Source organism: Fistularia commersonii, chromosome 30, assembly GCF_037954325.1.
Source record: "Fistularia commersonii isolate RoL2024-O1a breed Wild chromosome 30, RoL_Fcom_v1.0, whole genome shotgun sequence".
NCBI classification, from domain to species: Eukaryota; Metazoa; Chordata; class Actinopteri; order Syngnathiformes; family Fistulariidae; genus Fistularia; species Fistularia commersonii.
The window spans coordinates 9,137,381-9,152,203 of record NC_141313.1 but is presented as its reverse complement, the minus strand read 5'-3'; the positions used below and the strand labels follow the sequence as shown (position 1 = coordinate 9,152,203).

Sequence of the window (14,823 nt, the reverse complement as noted above, 5' to 3'; positions counted from 1 at the left end):
AGAAGGAAACTCGGCTCTATTTCTATTTGCACGTCCTTTGAACACTATGTACATCATTGCAATAACATGCCATTGTAGGTTTTTTGGGTTTTGTTTTGCAACCTACCAGGCTTCACTGTAGCGTCAAAATAATTACATTGTGCAGGGAAACATGTTTCAAGACTGTGTATATGACAAACACATTGAATCAGACGCATTAAGTGCTGAGTACCTTCAGTACTTCTTTGTACTGCAGCAGCTGGAGGAGTAACATCAGTTTACTGCATTTACAATGGCCTCATCTTCTCCAGTTGCAGGACCATACTGCCCGCGTCTGTGGCACACCTGTGTATGAAGGACCAGCTGGTGAGACCGGGTCTCCTCACACACATCTTTGACCGAGCTGCACACAGAGCCTTAGAGATCTCAAACCTATTTCGAATTTCCTCTATGGGGATCAATAAACTATTTTTAACCTCTGCGCTGAGGGGTTGGGGTTTTCACAGCTCGGGAAGAGTCATGGGCCCAAGCGGCGGAACAGAAAAACATCTTGAAGACATTTTGGCGGTTGTAGAAAAGCATTATCGTTTATTAGAAGCCGGACTGTGAGGAATGTGACAGTAAAAAGATCTATTTGTCCGAAAAACTGGTAACGGGAGAGCCCAACCGCGCCGAGATGGTCGGACTTCACGGGACGAGGCCAACGGGTTGTCCGTGCGTCTTCTTGTTTCTCTGCAGAGCTCTGGTCAGGCACACTCCGGTCCTGGTGCTCCGTTGGAATCGGAGCAGCGGAGGATTCAACTGGCTGCGAGACAAGACGGAGAGCAGGGTGAAGAACAGGAACCAGACATCATCTACTCGGATGTGATGGAAACATCGGGTTCCTTAATCCACCCTAAACCATATTTAGGGACATTTAGCACCCAAGTGTCGCCTAGTCGAAATAAAAGACTGCCATCTTTCCCGCCGTTGCTGCCGAACAGCTGCTGTTGTTTTTCCTCTTGACAGAGAACCGTAAACATCAAAATTCCATGGAAAGAGCAGGTGGCTACGAGCGCGGCCAGGTTTCCACTGAACACAATCACCAGGCCTTTACAGGCAGTTGCACACACTGCAACTGCCTCATTTTCTCATTGACATGTCATATAGAGACAGAGCCATTCACTCAGTCAGTCACACATCTAATTTAGGATCTCCAATGAATCTCCTGTATGTTTTTGGAATGTAGGAGGAAACAATAGGACCCGGAGGAAACCAGCGCAGACACAGGGGAGAACATGGAGACTCCACATTGAAAGGCCTTCCTGTTGAATCCCAGCGAGGACCACCGTGCCGCCTTTCGCATAATCCGAAAACTATTTTTCAATGCTCCCTTTCTAACAGATGTGCTGTTGTTTTCAAAAACAGATAAATGAAAACCCAACTTTCAGAGAACAATTTGTCAGAATGCTGTAATATTTAGAATATCAGGCTTCACCATTTACCCAGCGGCACTACATGATAGCTGCTGTGTATAAATCGTCAAGCTCTTCCTCGGAGGATGATTGCCGATTTCGAAAAGTCAGAGGACACGTCTGTGTTTGTACGGCGGAGGGTTTTTCCTCCCTGTTGCACCCGTTACATCACAAGGCTTGAAACAAGCAGTGTTTTCCGAGGAAAGAGAAACAGCATCACACGTCAGACGGCGCAGAAACAAAGACGGGAATAAGACACCTTTGGGAGGCACAACAAACAGCAGGCCAAACTCAAAAGCAGCCAGAATGATCCTGAAGGTTTTAGGTATCCGGCATGCTTCGGGAGGCAGCTTTGATCAAATTCCCTTGTCTCTCACACACAGACACACAATCCCGCTCTTCTAAACTTAGTCCAGGTTCAGATAATAAATTCCAAGAGGTGCCTGGATGTGCATGAAAGAGACATTCCTCAGTTTAAAACACCGCTTCGTAGAGAAGGTGTTTGTGCTTTATCTGTAAAATGATTCCGCGTCGCAAAAAGTGAAGAGTAATAGGTTTGCTCTAGTCTTCTACGCAGGTTGATTTCAAATTATGCAAAATAAATATATTCAGAGGGCGCTTTTCATCAAAGTGCTGTTTTAAAAAAATGGGATACAAATGAATAACAGATATGGCTCACTTGAATTTGCAGCTGTGGAGCTGGTAAAAAGGTAAAAACCACCGCCACTGCCAATCATGTCATAAAAAAATAAAAACAATCTGGATTTGCAGCAACCTTTTAGCAACGCAAACAGAGGAACCAATTCTAGGCTGCGAATCTGTCGGTCAGCCTTCAAATTCAATTCAAGGCCGGTGAGTGTGTGAGCAGCGCCAGGTGTCGGTACAGTAAGAGAATGCACGCGACCGTGAGTAAAGCACTAACTCAAGTGCACAAAAAGCTTTTTCTTTTTTTTTTTTTAAATAAAAGGTAGACAGTTGAAGGAAGGCAATGTTTAGACAGCGAATGTGTATATGTGCTGTATATATTCATTCCTTCCCTGAGTCTATCCCAGCTGTGGTTGGGCAAGAGGTTCACCCTTGACCAGTCACAGGTCCATCACTGGGACATTTATAAAAACAATCAATCAATCAACTCTCATTCACACGTCCGGGCAATTTAGGATTTCCGATAAATCTCCCGGATGTTTTTAGACTGCGGAGGGAACCCAGAGGAAACCCACATGACAGGCCTACTGTTGGAATCCAACCAGGGACCCTCTTGCGGTGAGGCGGAAGTGCCAACTACTGCGTCAGTCATGTCGAGATATATATTCTAAGTTGTATTTTGTCCATGAGGGGCCGATGATTGGCTGCAGTGACCAAAAAGAAAAGTACGTTATCATTGGTAAAAGATAAACCCCTGGCAATGTTAATTTAAAAAGGTGGGTGCGACCCAAATCCGAGTTGATAATAGAATCAGGGTCAACATACGGCATTAAGAAATACAGATAACAGTGATTACATGTTTGGAATCTTTAAAACTGGACACTGAATAGGTGCAAAAAGAAAAACCCTAACGATAAGGGAAATAATTAGCTTATCCTTTTTAAAGACAGAATGGAAGAGGAAATACATCAGGGCTGGAAAACCTCAAACCTGCTGGCAGTGCACGATGGTCCAACTCGGGAGGACAGAGTCTGAGGCAGAACAAGAGCCAAACCGTTGAAGGAAAGGAAAAAATATTTCCAAAAAAAAGGTAGAGTTAATATCTAATACCTTGAAAAGCAGTAATAGACAAAATCGTGAAAACCAGCACAGCTGCTTTCCCTGCCAGCAAGTTAGAATCACTGCACGATCAACCTTCTGCGATCTGATTTGACTGATAAGTGCAGGGAAGAGGAGAGAAAAAAAAAAAAAAGCTATGTATTGTTGGCGCGCAATCGTAACCTTGGAAACAGACGTCATAGACATAAATTAAAATGTGGTTTTTACAGGCAGTGGCGCGGGCCGGGGTTTCTGTGGCAGAGGAGAACGCAGCTACGATGGAGGCAAAGACCACATCGGGGCTCTTGGCGGCGTCGATGGCGGTGTGCAGCCCCTTGGTGCTGTAGTACTCCACCAGAGGGAGGGTCTGACGGTGATAGGCGTCCAGACGAGACCGCAGGGTCGTCTCATTGTCGTCGCTTCGGCGGATGAGCGGCTCACCAGTCACCTGAGTGCAGACGGGAAGACAAAGTGACGAGACAACTCTGTGACGGCAGCTGGAAAAAAAAACGCATTATTCCAAAATGGCTTCAGATATATTCAACGGGGAGCTTATTTCTAGTTAAACCTTTCCTTAGAGGAAGCCTGTCTGTCTGTATCACAAGGTGATTATTTCATAAAAGATTTGTTACACACAATAAGTTAAAGAAGCTTTGGCAAGCAAAATTAAATCATTTTACTTCACACCATATAAAGCAGCAAAGCCGCAATCTTACATTTACCCAAAGGCACATTAACCATCGTTCTCGTTGCAATAATACTCTCGTTATTTATTGTTTTTTGTTCTTTTGCTACCTATCTTGATGCAACGTGCACAGCAAAATAAGAAGTCCATTATGCAGAGAAACACGTTTCCAATCTATACGTATGACAACAACTCTTTGAATCCTCTAGCTGATTGTGCTGGCTAAGATCGATGTCTGTGACATTAGCGGATGAAAAATCTTAAAATATCCAATCAAATGACGTCCAACAACAGCATAGATCTTTCGATGCAGGTTATTCATATTATTTTATTCATCCAATTCTCAGCTTCAGGACTGACCCTCCAAAAAAGAAAAATAATTTGCAAGAGGAAAACATGATAAAGGTGACAAACAGCCGCTTAGTGTCACAAACACACCCACCCACACACACACAGTAACAATCAGGCATTCAGACAGAGGAACAGGAAGGAAAACAATGTTTGCACTCTGGAGGGGAAAAAAAAAAATCTACATGTTTGTTTGTCCAACATGACAAACTAAACGGCTCAAAATCCATTTAGCTGCCGGCTCCTACCGTGAGTATACTGACCTAAAATAGAGGAGATCACCTTTTTAAGCTACTCCTGGGCACAGAAACTCAAATGCCAGATAGCCAACGGAGCTGCACCAGAAACAGGAAAGCTTCCAAATGTCACCAAAAAAGCATCAGACTGCAAAGGGATCTGACACGGCATTGCTGCTCTGGGCTAAGTAAGATCATTTGACTTTCTTCTTGTCCTTTTTGAAATTGTCTCTATGACTAATGTATCAGGCATGGCGTTCACCTGTGAATCGAAAAAACAGTGATCTGCATATAGTTGAATATTTGTCATAATTCTAATTGATATAACTGCACAATTTGATTCCAGAGTTAGATAAACTGCAGTTCTATCAAGAGCCCATCCCTTTGCTGACTCACGGTCCACATCATGATTCTAGATAACATCATGACGGCCAAACTGTCCCATCTGCACTTTGGGCCAAACACCAACTGCAATCTTCTCAAGTGAAATCACAGAGACGATGGCTGTTGTCCAGAAGACTTCCCACTTATTTTTAACAAAAAAAACTTTATGTCCCTCAGGATGTCAAGGAACCTGGGTACATGGAGGGGAGCACTTTTGGTGAGGCTACTTCAGAAGGTGGAAATTTTAAGACGCGGTTTCTGAAGTGGGTTGATAGTCAGAGGACTTACGTCATCCTTCATGGGTTCTTTGGGTGGGTTGAACTCCGTGTGGTAGGAGCGGCCGCTGGGCTGATGAATTAGTCTGGGAGGATGTGGAGGACAGGACAAGGACGACATCAGAGGAGGAGGAAAGCAACAGATGAGGGTTAAAGCACCCACGGTGACTCAATAACTACTTGAGCTTCCTTTTCACATCCCATTTTCAGGCCCTCGCTCTACTTTGGCAGCAGCTGCTCCCCTTTCTCGTCAAAAATCATGGCTAGCCCCTGAACAATGGCTCTCCACGAGCACATGGAGTTTTCTATTCATTCTGGTGTGCAGGGCAATCACGGTTATTGTCAAATATGTGTTGCGCTGTGTTACCAAACGCATGGAAGCTTTCACAACACGTCAAACAAAAGCCAGTGTGTTGGTTCACGTCATCCTGGCAAAGAGGAAGGCACTTTTGAAACCATTATTTGCTGCTCGATGGAGGGAGAACAGCAGGAGGGGAAGGAAATTTACCAAAACACAGCAAGACGTTGCCAATTAACTTTTCAGACAGGTCCCCCAACACACGCACACATGCACACGCATGCGCGCGCACACACACGCGCGCGCGCGCACGCACCTTGGCTTCATCCTGTAAAGCTTACATAAAAGGAGAAATCCGTGCCAGGTCGCCAGGTGAAATAACATCCTGGTGACATTTCTTTTGAGTACAGTGCAAATGCACAAGGAGGAAGCCTTCCAAGTATCGGGGCTACCATATCTTAGGAGGACGTTAGCTATATCTCTTTAGTGGGACAGGCTAAAATCTTAAAAACGTCTTTTGCATGACAAATGTGTATTTGTACACACACACAATAGGCTGTCTTGTGCTTAAGGCAAATGTTTTTTTTTCCTTTTTCTTCGATTGTCCTTTGAGTTTCTGCTATTCGTCACAAACACATGTTTAAAACATGAAAAAACTTGCACGTCATTGCAAGACACAGGACAACAGCAAACAATTAAAGGCCTATTAAACCCAAAATACCAGGTCAGGCTGTGTGACTCGTACCCCCTTTTGCCAGCCATTATATCTGGAGTTGGAAAATAAAACACGCTGGCTGCTAATGCAAAAGGTCACTGACAAGAGTATCCACATACAAAACAGATGGACTAAAAACAAACGGATTCCATCTGATGTTGGTGACAACCGCCAAGCACGGCAATCAAACACGTTGACAAGGTACTTAAAGTACCAAGTACTTAAATTCAGCTTTCAATATTTTGGGCTATTTTCAGGCTTCTCAATGCAGCTGCTCCTGCTGTTCAATGAATGGGGGCTGACAAATGACTGGTGCTGCGTCATTGAAGAAGGTTTTGCTCCAATTCATTCATTTGACTTTTATTGATTAGGTTAAGGCACTTGTCCTTATTCCATTTCCTGCCCACATGACATTACGAGCGGGTTTCAGTTTTCGCGTTGAATTGTACGTCACTAAAGCAGACATCTCAGTCTCATACAGGTTTTATGTCCCGTTTTGTTGAATCTCTTCCCCGTGATTTCAGTCGGTGTCCTCAAGCGAATCATTCTTTGCAACGTCTGTTTCAGTGTGACGATCAGAATACATTAAATAAACTGCTATCAGTGTGTAGCGAACCGTGTTTGCTGTTGAGGGCAGTGGGATTTAAGAGCTTGTAGTGTGACAACTCCTGCCTGCAAACATAGACTATGGCATTATTCAGTGCCAGTCGACAAGAGCAGCACAACTGCAGGTAGATTATTTAGTTTACTTGTAATACTTTAGTCAAAGTTTTTTTGGGTCGTTTTTTTAAAAAGGTCCTAGATCTGTTGAAGGCGCTGTGTCAGTCATTTTAACCAAACTGAGAGGATACTTGTTTGTTTTCAACCTGTTTAGCTTGAAGCAAAAACTGTATCAAGTGAACACAATTTCATATTGACATTCAAAACAGGATCTTTCAGAAAGTCGCGTGTGTGCACGGAAGGTTCTCAGTCCCTGACCTTCCCAACGTGGGCTGCCCTCAAACCCCTTCAGGGGGCCTGGCCTCCCCTGTTAATCTCAGTCTTTCATGCTTCACTTCTTCAGCATTATCTCGCTGTCCCAGACTTATCTGTTCCCGACAGTCCACCTACCTGCACATTTGGACTGACGCACTGACTCGGTCTGCTTTTTTTTTAATTATTATTATGTTTTTGTTTTTTTGTTTGTTTTTTTTAAAAGGACCAAATCAGCAGATCCCAAACCCCTGTTGTGCGGAACATACGTGCCTGGGAAAGAAAATAGATCGGATTTCTTTTGATTGAGAATAACTGATTTCATCAGACTGGCTCCTACCTGCCACAGATCCTGCGGACCAACAGAGAATCCTCCACGGCGAACTCGATCACAGAGTCGAGCTTCTCACGTCTCTTGTCCAACAGTCCATCCAACTGCGGGAGATAAAATGAGTCAAAACATGCGGATATCTCTTCATCTGCACTTGGACCTTGACGACTCCGGCTGAAACAAATAACATCGGCGGAATGTGAAAAACGGGACTGAGCCTGGCGCCTTCATTTGAGACTGGTTGTTATTAGAAGCAGGTCTCCATCTCTAATTTCCTCAGTATTATCTGCTCATCCAGACGTGCGTCTTCGATTCAAGGCCCAGGCACACCGGGCAAAATCACCAGTTTGACAGGTTTGGGAAAAACGTACACAAAACAAAAGACTTCTTTCATTTTCAATATGACATTTTTGGCTCGTCTTTAGACGAAAATGTGAACAAAGGTCCAAACTTCATTTAGTAATGTGTGGCTGGGCTGCGGTTTTATTTAGAGTGGAGGGAAACATACTCCCACCGATCTCCAAAAATGACATCAATCAACCGTCGGGTTTAACTTTGCCCTTTTAGCATTTAATATTTAGAATATAAACACAAGTACGCTTTTTATCACTACTATTGTTGTTTGAGACAACGTCTTGCTATCAGAGCTCATGGTTACTTTCCTGATGTTACGGTCATTAAAATATACTTGACTTTGTTCCAGACAACCATCATTTTTATACACAAAAGAAAAAGGGGGCGGCGTGGCTCAAAGCATTTTAGCAGCCGTCTCGGAGCCAAACAGTCCTGCTTCGATTTCCTGTCGAAGTGCTATTGAACAGCACACTGAACCCCTAACTGCTTTGATGGCTCAAATGCAGCGTTCGAACTTTGCCAATGTTGTGCCGTATGGAAAACTGAAAGTGACAAAACAGATAAGTAACAAATATTCCTTCGAAACGCAGATACATATACAACAACGCAAAATCAGTCAACTGATAATTCAAAGTGATTATCATGCTTCAGCTTTTCTTTGAGAACACACATCTGATAAGAAGGTGCAGTAAGCAGGTGAAATAGCCTGACTTTCAATAAGACCTGCCTGTGGACAGGTCTGCTCCAGTTTAAGCTTGCACAAGAGAATGATCACAGGTCTTTCAATACAGTCCTGCATTCTCCTGGAAAAATACAAGTGGCACACAGCTGAAAGTGGTACTGAATAGCTCCTCCAGCCGAGACTGGCTCCACTTACTACAAAAATGGCTAACTGGTACACAGGCTACAATTATGCAGGGCTTTTAAGCACATAACACGGACACATTTAATAATTCAAACACAGTTGGTTTCTAACTGTCATCTCTGGCTAGAGCAGCATCAATTAGGGGTTCACTGTCTTGGTCAAGGATGCTTTGGTGGCCTTCTCATAGAGAAAGGGTTACTCGTATCATTGGTCAAACAGCCGTGCAAAACCGTGAAAAAGCTGATCTAACCATCTCAGCTTGTTTGACTGTGCGAGGGAATCCATCGAGCAAGAAGCCGTTCCTGCAGTTGGGTGTGTCCAGGTTCTTCTCAATAAGCTCCACCACCATCTCATCGCTGACCTGCAAGTGAGCAGAAGCAAGAAATTATACTGATCAGTTCACACGGCAAGCTAATGGAGTGGATGTCCTCTATGATGAGCACTACACCCTTCTAAATGACACAATCATGACACATCAATGGATTTCTTTAATAGCCACACACTAGTGTGTGTGTGTGTGTGTGTGTGTGTGGAATAGTTGGAGTTCTTAAGACAGCAAGCAATAGGAAGTCACAAATCAATGAAAGGAGCTCAGTAATACCACAAATGTGCTCGACTAAAGCTGTACCACTGATTTCTAAAAACTTTGTACCAAAAAAAAAGCTGTGGTGGCCTTTTGCTACATGATCAGAACAATGTGAGGAGTTAAAGAGCTAATATTAGAACCTGACTTTCCATTGGCCTCGCAATAAATGGATAATCTAGAAACGATGCCGGTAAAATGCTTTGCTGATCAAGATAAAATTCAGGAACGATTATCCAAATACAGTGTCAAAGATTTGGTTCTTTTCTCGGAAAATCTTTCCAGGACTTGTTCTCAAAGAATCTAGCAAGACAGGGTTTGAACCCCAAGACTAAAAGTCCCCTTCAGCCTCGGCCGTGTCCCTTCATTCCACCCTGCAGAGGGTCGGGTGTTTAGTTATTCTGTGAGATCATGAGGGTCGTGGTTATCTCGTCCTAAAGGCTCATTTACGCTCAGCATTAAATCCGCATACGGACGGAGCCTTCTGTCCGTGTGCTGCGGTCATTCACTGCGAAATTCTGTACATTTCCAGGGAGCTTGCGGATGCTAAGACAAACGTAACAAAGGGAGAAGTACCAACAGAAGTCACGGGAGGGCTGGGTTTCTCATGTGCGACCAGCAAAAAGAACAGAGAAAAGGACAGCGTGGTGCGGGCACAACCAGGGAGAAGAAGTCTGTCCCCATGCCGTGATGTGTTTAATGGCTGCACAGCCGTCTACTGTGCTGCATATTTGTGTCTCTTTCTGTTGTCTGAAACAACATGGGAACTTGGTAGTGAACTCTGCACTGCCCTCTAGTGAACATATTGCAAAACAGCCATGGCAGCATGCAGTGCATATGGGAAGTATGTGTGCAGTGATGTTTGAAACAGATGTACTTGTTTACTGATTACATATTCTTTCAGTCTCAAGACTTCTAATAGCAAGGCAGAAAATATTGTGTCTTTTACAAAAAGCCTTCATCTTGGTTAATGTTACAAAGTAAAAGTGAAGTTATTCATATAATGGACAGGATTTCAAACAATCAAAACTGATTCCTTTCCAGAAAGTCTTTTAGAAAAAAGGTGATAACGTGGAGAGGATATGGACAGCTGGTCCGGCTAGATTGGCCGCGGACGACAGAGAAAGGGGTACAAATTATCATTTAAAAAGAAATGCAAACTCCTTTTTTGTTGTTGTAAAGTTTCATTCTATTTGTCCGGTTTCTCAAGCAACTCCAACCCTTGAGGTGCCACAGAAACATGTGATCTCTCACTTACAATTGGATTATTGACTTCATAGCAAATTACAAGCAAATTTGCCTCAAACGGCAACAATCACTACTCCGTCTCACTTGGAATTCATTGTCTGTTTTCCTCCCCTCCATACATGAGCTCTAACTAAACAAGGAATGGAAAATGGCTGATGTGGAAAAACAATTATCAGATATACAAAGAAACAGAGTGCTGAGTATGAACAGAACAAACAGAACATCGCAGGGCAGAAATGGAGGCGTGCACACAACTCTGACACACACACACACACACACACACACACACACACACACACACTTTACCAGTTTGCCTGAGTCCATGGTCTGCTTGAGCCTCTTGCCAAGCTCAGAGCCTGATGCCACCATGGCCCTCAGCATGTCTCCAGTGGCCAGGTGACAAACACAGTAGCGCTCAGCTAGTCGAGGAGCCTGCAGGGAGGAAAAGTAACAAACAAAGCTTGGATTTAACCTGCTGATAAAAACAGCTATATTAACCCTTCCACCCTTTTGCTTTTAAACAGACAGCAGGCTGAGTAAATGCAAATTGTGTATTGTAACTGCAGTTCAGAATATAACCTACAAGAGATCTTCTGTGTCCATTCACCGGGTCAAAGAGTACTTCTTTTACATTTTATATTACAGTGAGAAATAGGGTTTGAGAAATTATTTTGCCTAAAGCATGTTCCTGAGTAGCTCATGTGCCATGAAACTGAATTTTTAAACAGTCTTCACTGTAAGCCCTGCAACCATCAGTCCAGCAGTCTGTGTAGAGATTTGTTTTCTCTTAGCATGAATTGAACTCCAGAGTGGCGGGCATCCAAACCAGAATGACAAGACTTAACAGGTTGTAGCACTGGCCTGCCCATGCACTTCAACATGCATGAATGCCTGATAAGAGAAATTAATTACTGAAAGGCACGCGATGTATGACTGCTGGAAAGACCTGCCAATGAGGGTCAAGTTGACAGTTCATGACAACAACATCTCTATTTCCCATTATTGTGACTGGACTTGTGGCGCAGTGAAAGCCCATCTTGACTAAGGGAGCCCAGGAACCCATTGGAATTTCGAGGCGCATTCTTGACATGGACAAATAGCAGAAGTCGATTTGTGTAAAGCCGGCAAAGACACAGCATTTATGACACAGCCGAGAGGGACTTCTGATCTTAAAAATGACAATAATTCAAGTGTTGACCTCTTTTAATACACGTGGAGTTTATTATGATGCGTTTTGTTTGGCTCGCCTGTATTTAATCAATTCATTTATACATTGAACCTTCACTGGCAAAGTTTGTTTATTTCCATCCACTCAAGACACAAGTCTATTGCTGTGAGCAAATACCGTGTGTGTGTGTGTGTGTGTGTGTGTGTGTATATGTGTGTGAGAGTGAGAGAAAGGGCACTCTACACTGCCCGTATGCTTGTTTAATCTGGCCTACATGACACCACGACTATCAGTCCCGTGAAACATCAGTACGATAGCAGCAAATGTAGAGCAAATGTCAAAGGAACAGAGTAAATCATTTAAAAAGCAGACTTGTTACAAAAAAAAAAAACATACACTAAATGGAAACCTTTTGATAGGATACTGGTTAATGAAAGCTACAGCCTTAAGATGTTATTGTTTGTTGGTTTCACAGCAAAATAGTCACAGCCAATCACTGGAGGCCTGTCATCCCAATGAGCTGCTTTGCATTCAATCAGACTGCTTTCACAGCAGGATTATGACAACTTTCAAGAGCTGAACTTTCTATCCTTTATCCTAACCCTCTATCCATAGTTACACAATGTCTATGCCTAACGACTAATGCTAGCGCTGCTGTGGAAGCAGCCCCATTCAATCCGAAGAAGCCAATCAGAATGGTTGTTCTATGGGTCAGTGATAGGCTGGATTTGCGGCGCATTGTTCGTCTGTGCCTGGTTGACGGAGGCAAACAGAGAAAACACAAACACACCAGAGATGCCGAGTGAGGGGAGATACCGCTGACTTACAGGGGACCAGTTGAGGGAGCGTGCATGCTGACTTAGGCTCGTACAAAATGAAATGTCAGACTCACAAAAATGGATTTTGGCTAAATCTGGTAAGTAGCAGACAACGCTCCACAGTCTGACTGCACAGCAGAAGATTAGGACTAACATTTTTTTTTTATTATTGAAAATACAATTTTGTTAAGCGTGAACTTGTCCTTTGATTTACCTGACCAACTTGATTACTGGTTCTTTGTGGTGATAAAACCTGTTCCCAAGTAGAAGCAAGATGCCATAAGATGCACGCAAATATCTAATAAATTGTGTCTGACTTTGTTTCCTTTGTTTCTTTGACAAAAAGCATTCCTCCCTTGTTTAAAATCTGTCTGATTCTATGCATGCAATGCTGAGCAATTTACACAGTAATTTTGTTCTCTCAAATGTGAAATCTTTTTTTTGTCTTAAATATTAATTATATAAAATGAAGAAAAAGGAGAAACCATTAAAAAAAACATAATTGTTTAGGATACACGTGAACATGCTGCCTGTCCTATTGTCTCTGGCTTCACTTATGAGTGAGAATGGGCAAACAAGTTCTTTTGTGCTGGCCCTGCCAAAGGTATTAAACATGAATGATGAATTTATTCATTCTGTAAACCCCTCATCCTGCACACAAGCTTGCAGGGGGGCCTGGGCCAATAGAAAAAAATTGAATTAAATTGACAAATCTATTTAGCAATAACTGTTACTGATACTTTGTAAATGGGTTTTGACTGAAAACCCTCATCCATATCATGGAATTCATTGATATGTAAATATGTAAATAAACAGTGCATTTGCCATGATAAGCTCTTGTCAGTGTAGTGTTGGGAGTTCAGCTGACTGTGCCTCAAAAAGCCACTTCATACTTTTAATCTAAACAGCCAAATTTTCTCCACCAGGTCTTTAAGCTGTTTCTGCAGTTTAGGTTTTAAGAGAGTAACTGGTTTTACTCCAGTTCACCGAGACACGTTTTCTATAAACTAAACCACCTGATGCTGCACCATCACACCATATGTCTGTGAATGAATCTAGTACAAGCTTTGTTACTCTGTTGTACTGCATAACGTGCATGTGGCCGTGGTTGACTTTACCCCATTTTCTTTTGCATGCATGGTCACTACAGCTGCTAATTTCTAATTTCTGTCATTGATCCTGCGGAACGCTTGGTGGGAATTTTCAGGATCAGCTTTTAGTTGAATGTTGGGGTAAAAAGTTGCTGTCACTTAGAAAACAAGGGAAGGTAGTGTACGCGTTTAAATGCTGTTTAGAGCAACTTGTTAATGCGGGGAAGGTGCGTATAATCTTCACCAGCAGATTGCATCATTCAATTTCGCAGAGAAAAAACGGGGACGACGACAGACAAAAAAACAGGAACACTGCGTGATGGTGGAAAAGGTTTAAAGCTCTCCCAGACTTCCAAAAACGAGTTACCGGCTAAACACTAGCACACACTAAATTAGCTTAACTTGAACACGGACCATGCGCCTGTAATGTCTGCGGAGCTAAGGGCTAATGCTAGCTCATTTAGCTCACCTGAGTGCCCTTCCCGGCTCCGGGCGGTCCAAGCAGGATGGCACGGACACCCTCCTGCACGTCGGCTACAGCCTCTTTCAGTTGTGTGCTGGGAGCCATTGCGAGACCGGGAGCGGTGACTTCTCAGGGTGCGTCGGCGCTGTCCTGCTTGACAGTGGAGCCAAGTTGGACAAGAGGGGGATGGGACGCCGCCTCCTTCCAGCTATGACCCAAAATGCCCGCCCCTCCATAGATACCGATGTTTGATTGGTCCATATCCGATTCGGTTATTCATAACGTAAGCTGATTGGTTTTGAATGGTGCCAGTTACAGATTCGTAACTTCCGTTTAACTTTGGCAAGTTTTCATTAATTTTGGATTTTCGAAGGAGCCCTGAACGATCGCAGTCAAGAGAGGACGAATAGAAAATAATCACTGTTTATGGTAAAACCAGGATCTGTGTTGAGACATTCGAAATCCCAATAAGGTGCACTTTATAGATTTTTCAATGAATGATCACTTGTTCGCCCTAAAATCAAAAAACGTAACCTGACCAACTGAAATTCAGCAACTGCAAAATTCAACTGACAAATAACAGAGTTTGAAGTAATGGGAAATATTCACAAAATATCCACATGGATTTCAATTTGACTTCTATCTACTTGTGTTACTAGTTCGAGTTAAGTTGCATGAATCAATACTGATTTTATCACCTTTTCCTATAATTTATATAAAAATAACGTATCTGTTTTGGGCCTTAGCAAACTAAAAAAAATACTTAAGCCTCAGAAAACTAATGGTAAATGACTCGAGGAAATTTAATTGTAA

At 43.0% G+C, this 14,823-nt stretch overlaps 1 protein-coding gene across 1 annotated transcript; it reads right to left on the bottom strand.

The window, feature by feature from the left end:
- Positions 1 to 538: 538 nt before the first annotated feature.
- On the bottom strand, positions 539 to 14,204 carry ak2 (adenylate kinase 2). The gene is made up of 7 exons (XM_086178002.1): positions 14,017 to 14,204; positions 10,777 to 10,902; positions 8,890 to 9,000; positions 7,430 to 7,524; positions 5,118 to 5,190; positions 3,405 to 3,624; positions 539 to 784 (listed from the first exon to the last, which is right to left on the bottom strand). The coding sequence occupies exons 1-7, from the start codon at positions 14,113 to 14,115 to the stop codon at positions 777 to 779; spliced, it is 732 nt and encodes a 243-aa protein (XP_086034128.1). The 5' UTR covers positions 14,116 to 14,204; the 3' UTR covers positions 539 to 776.
- Between the last annotated feature and the right edge of the window lie 619 nt (positions 14,205 to 14,823).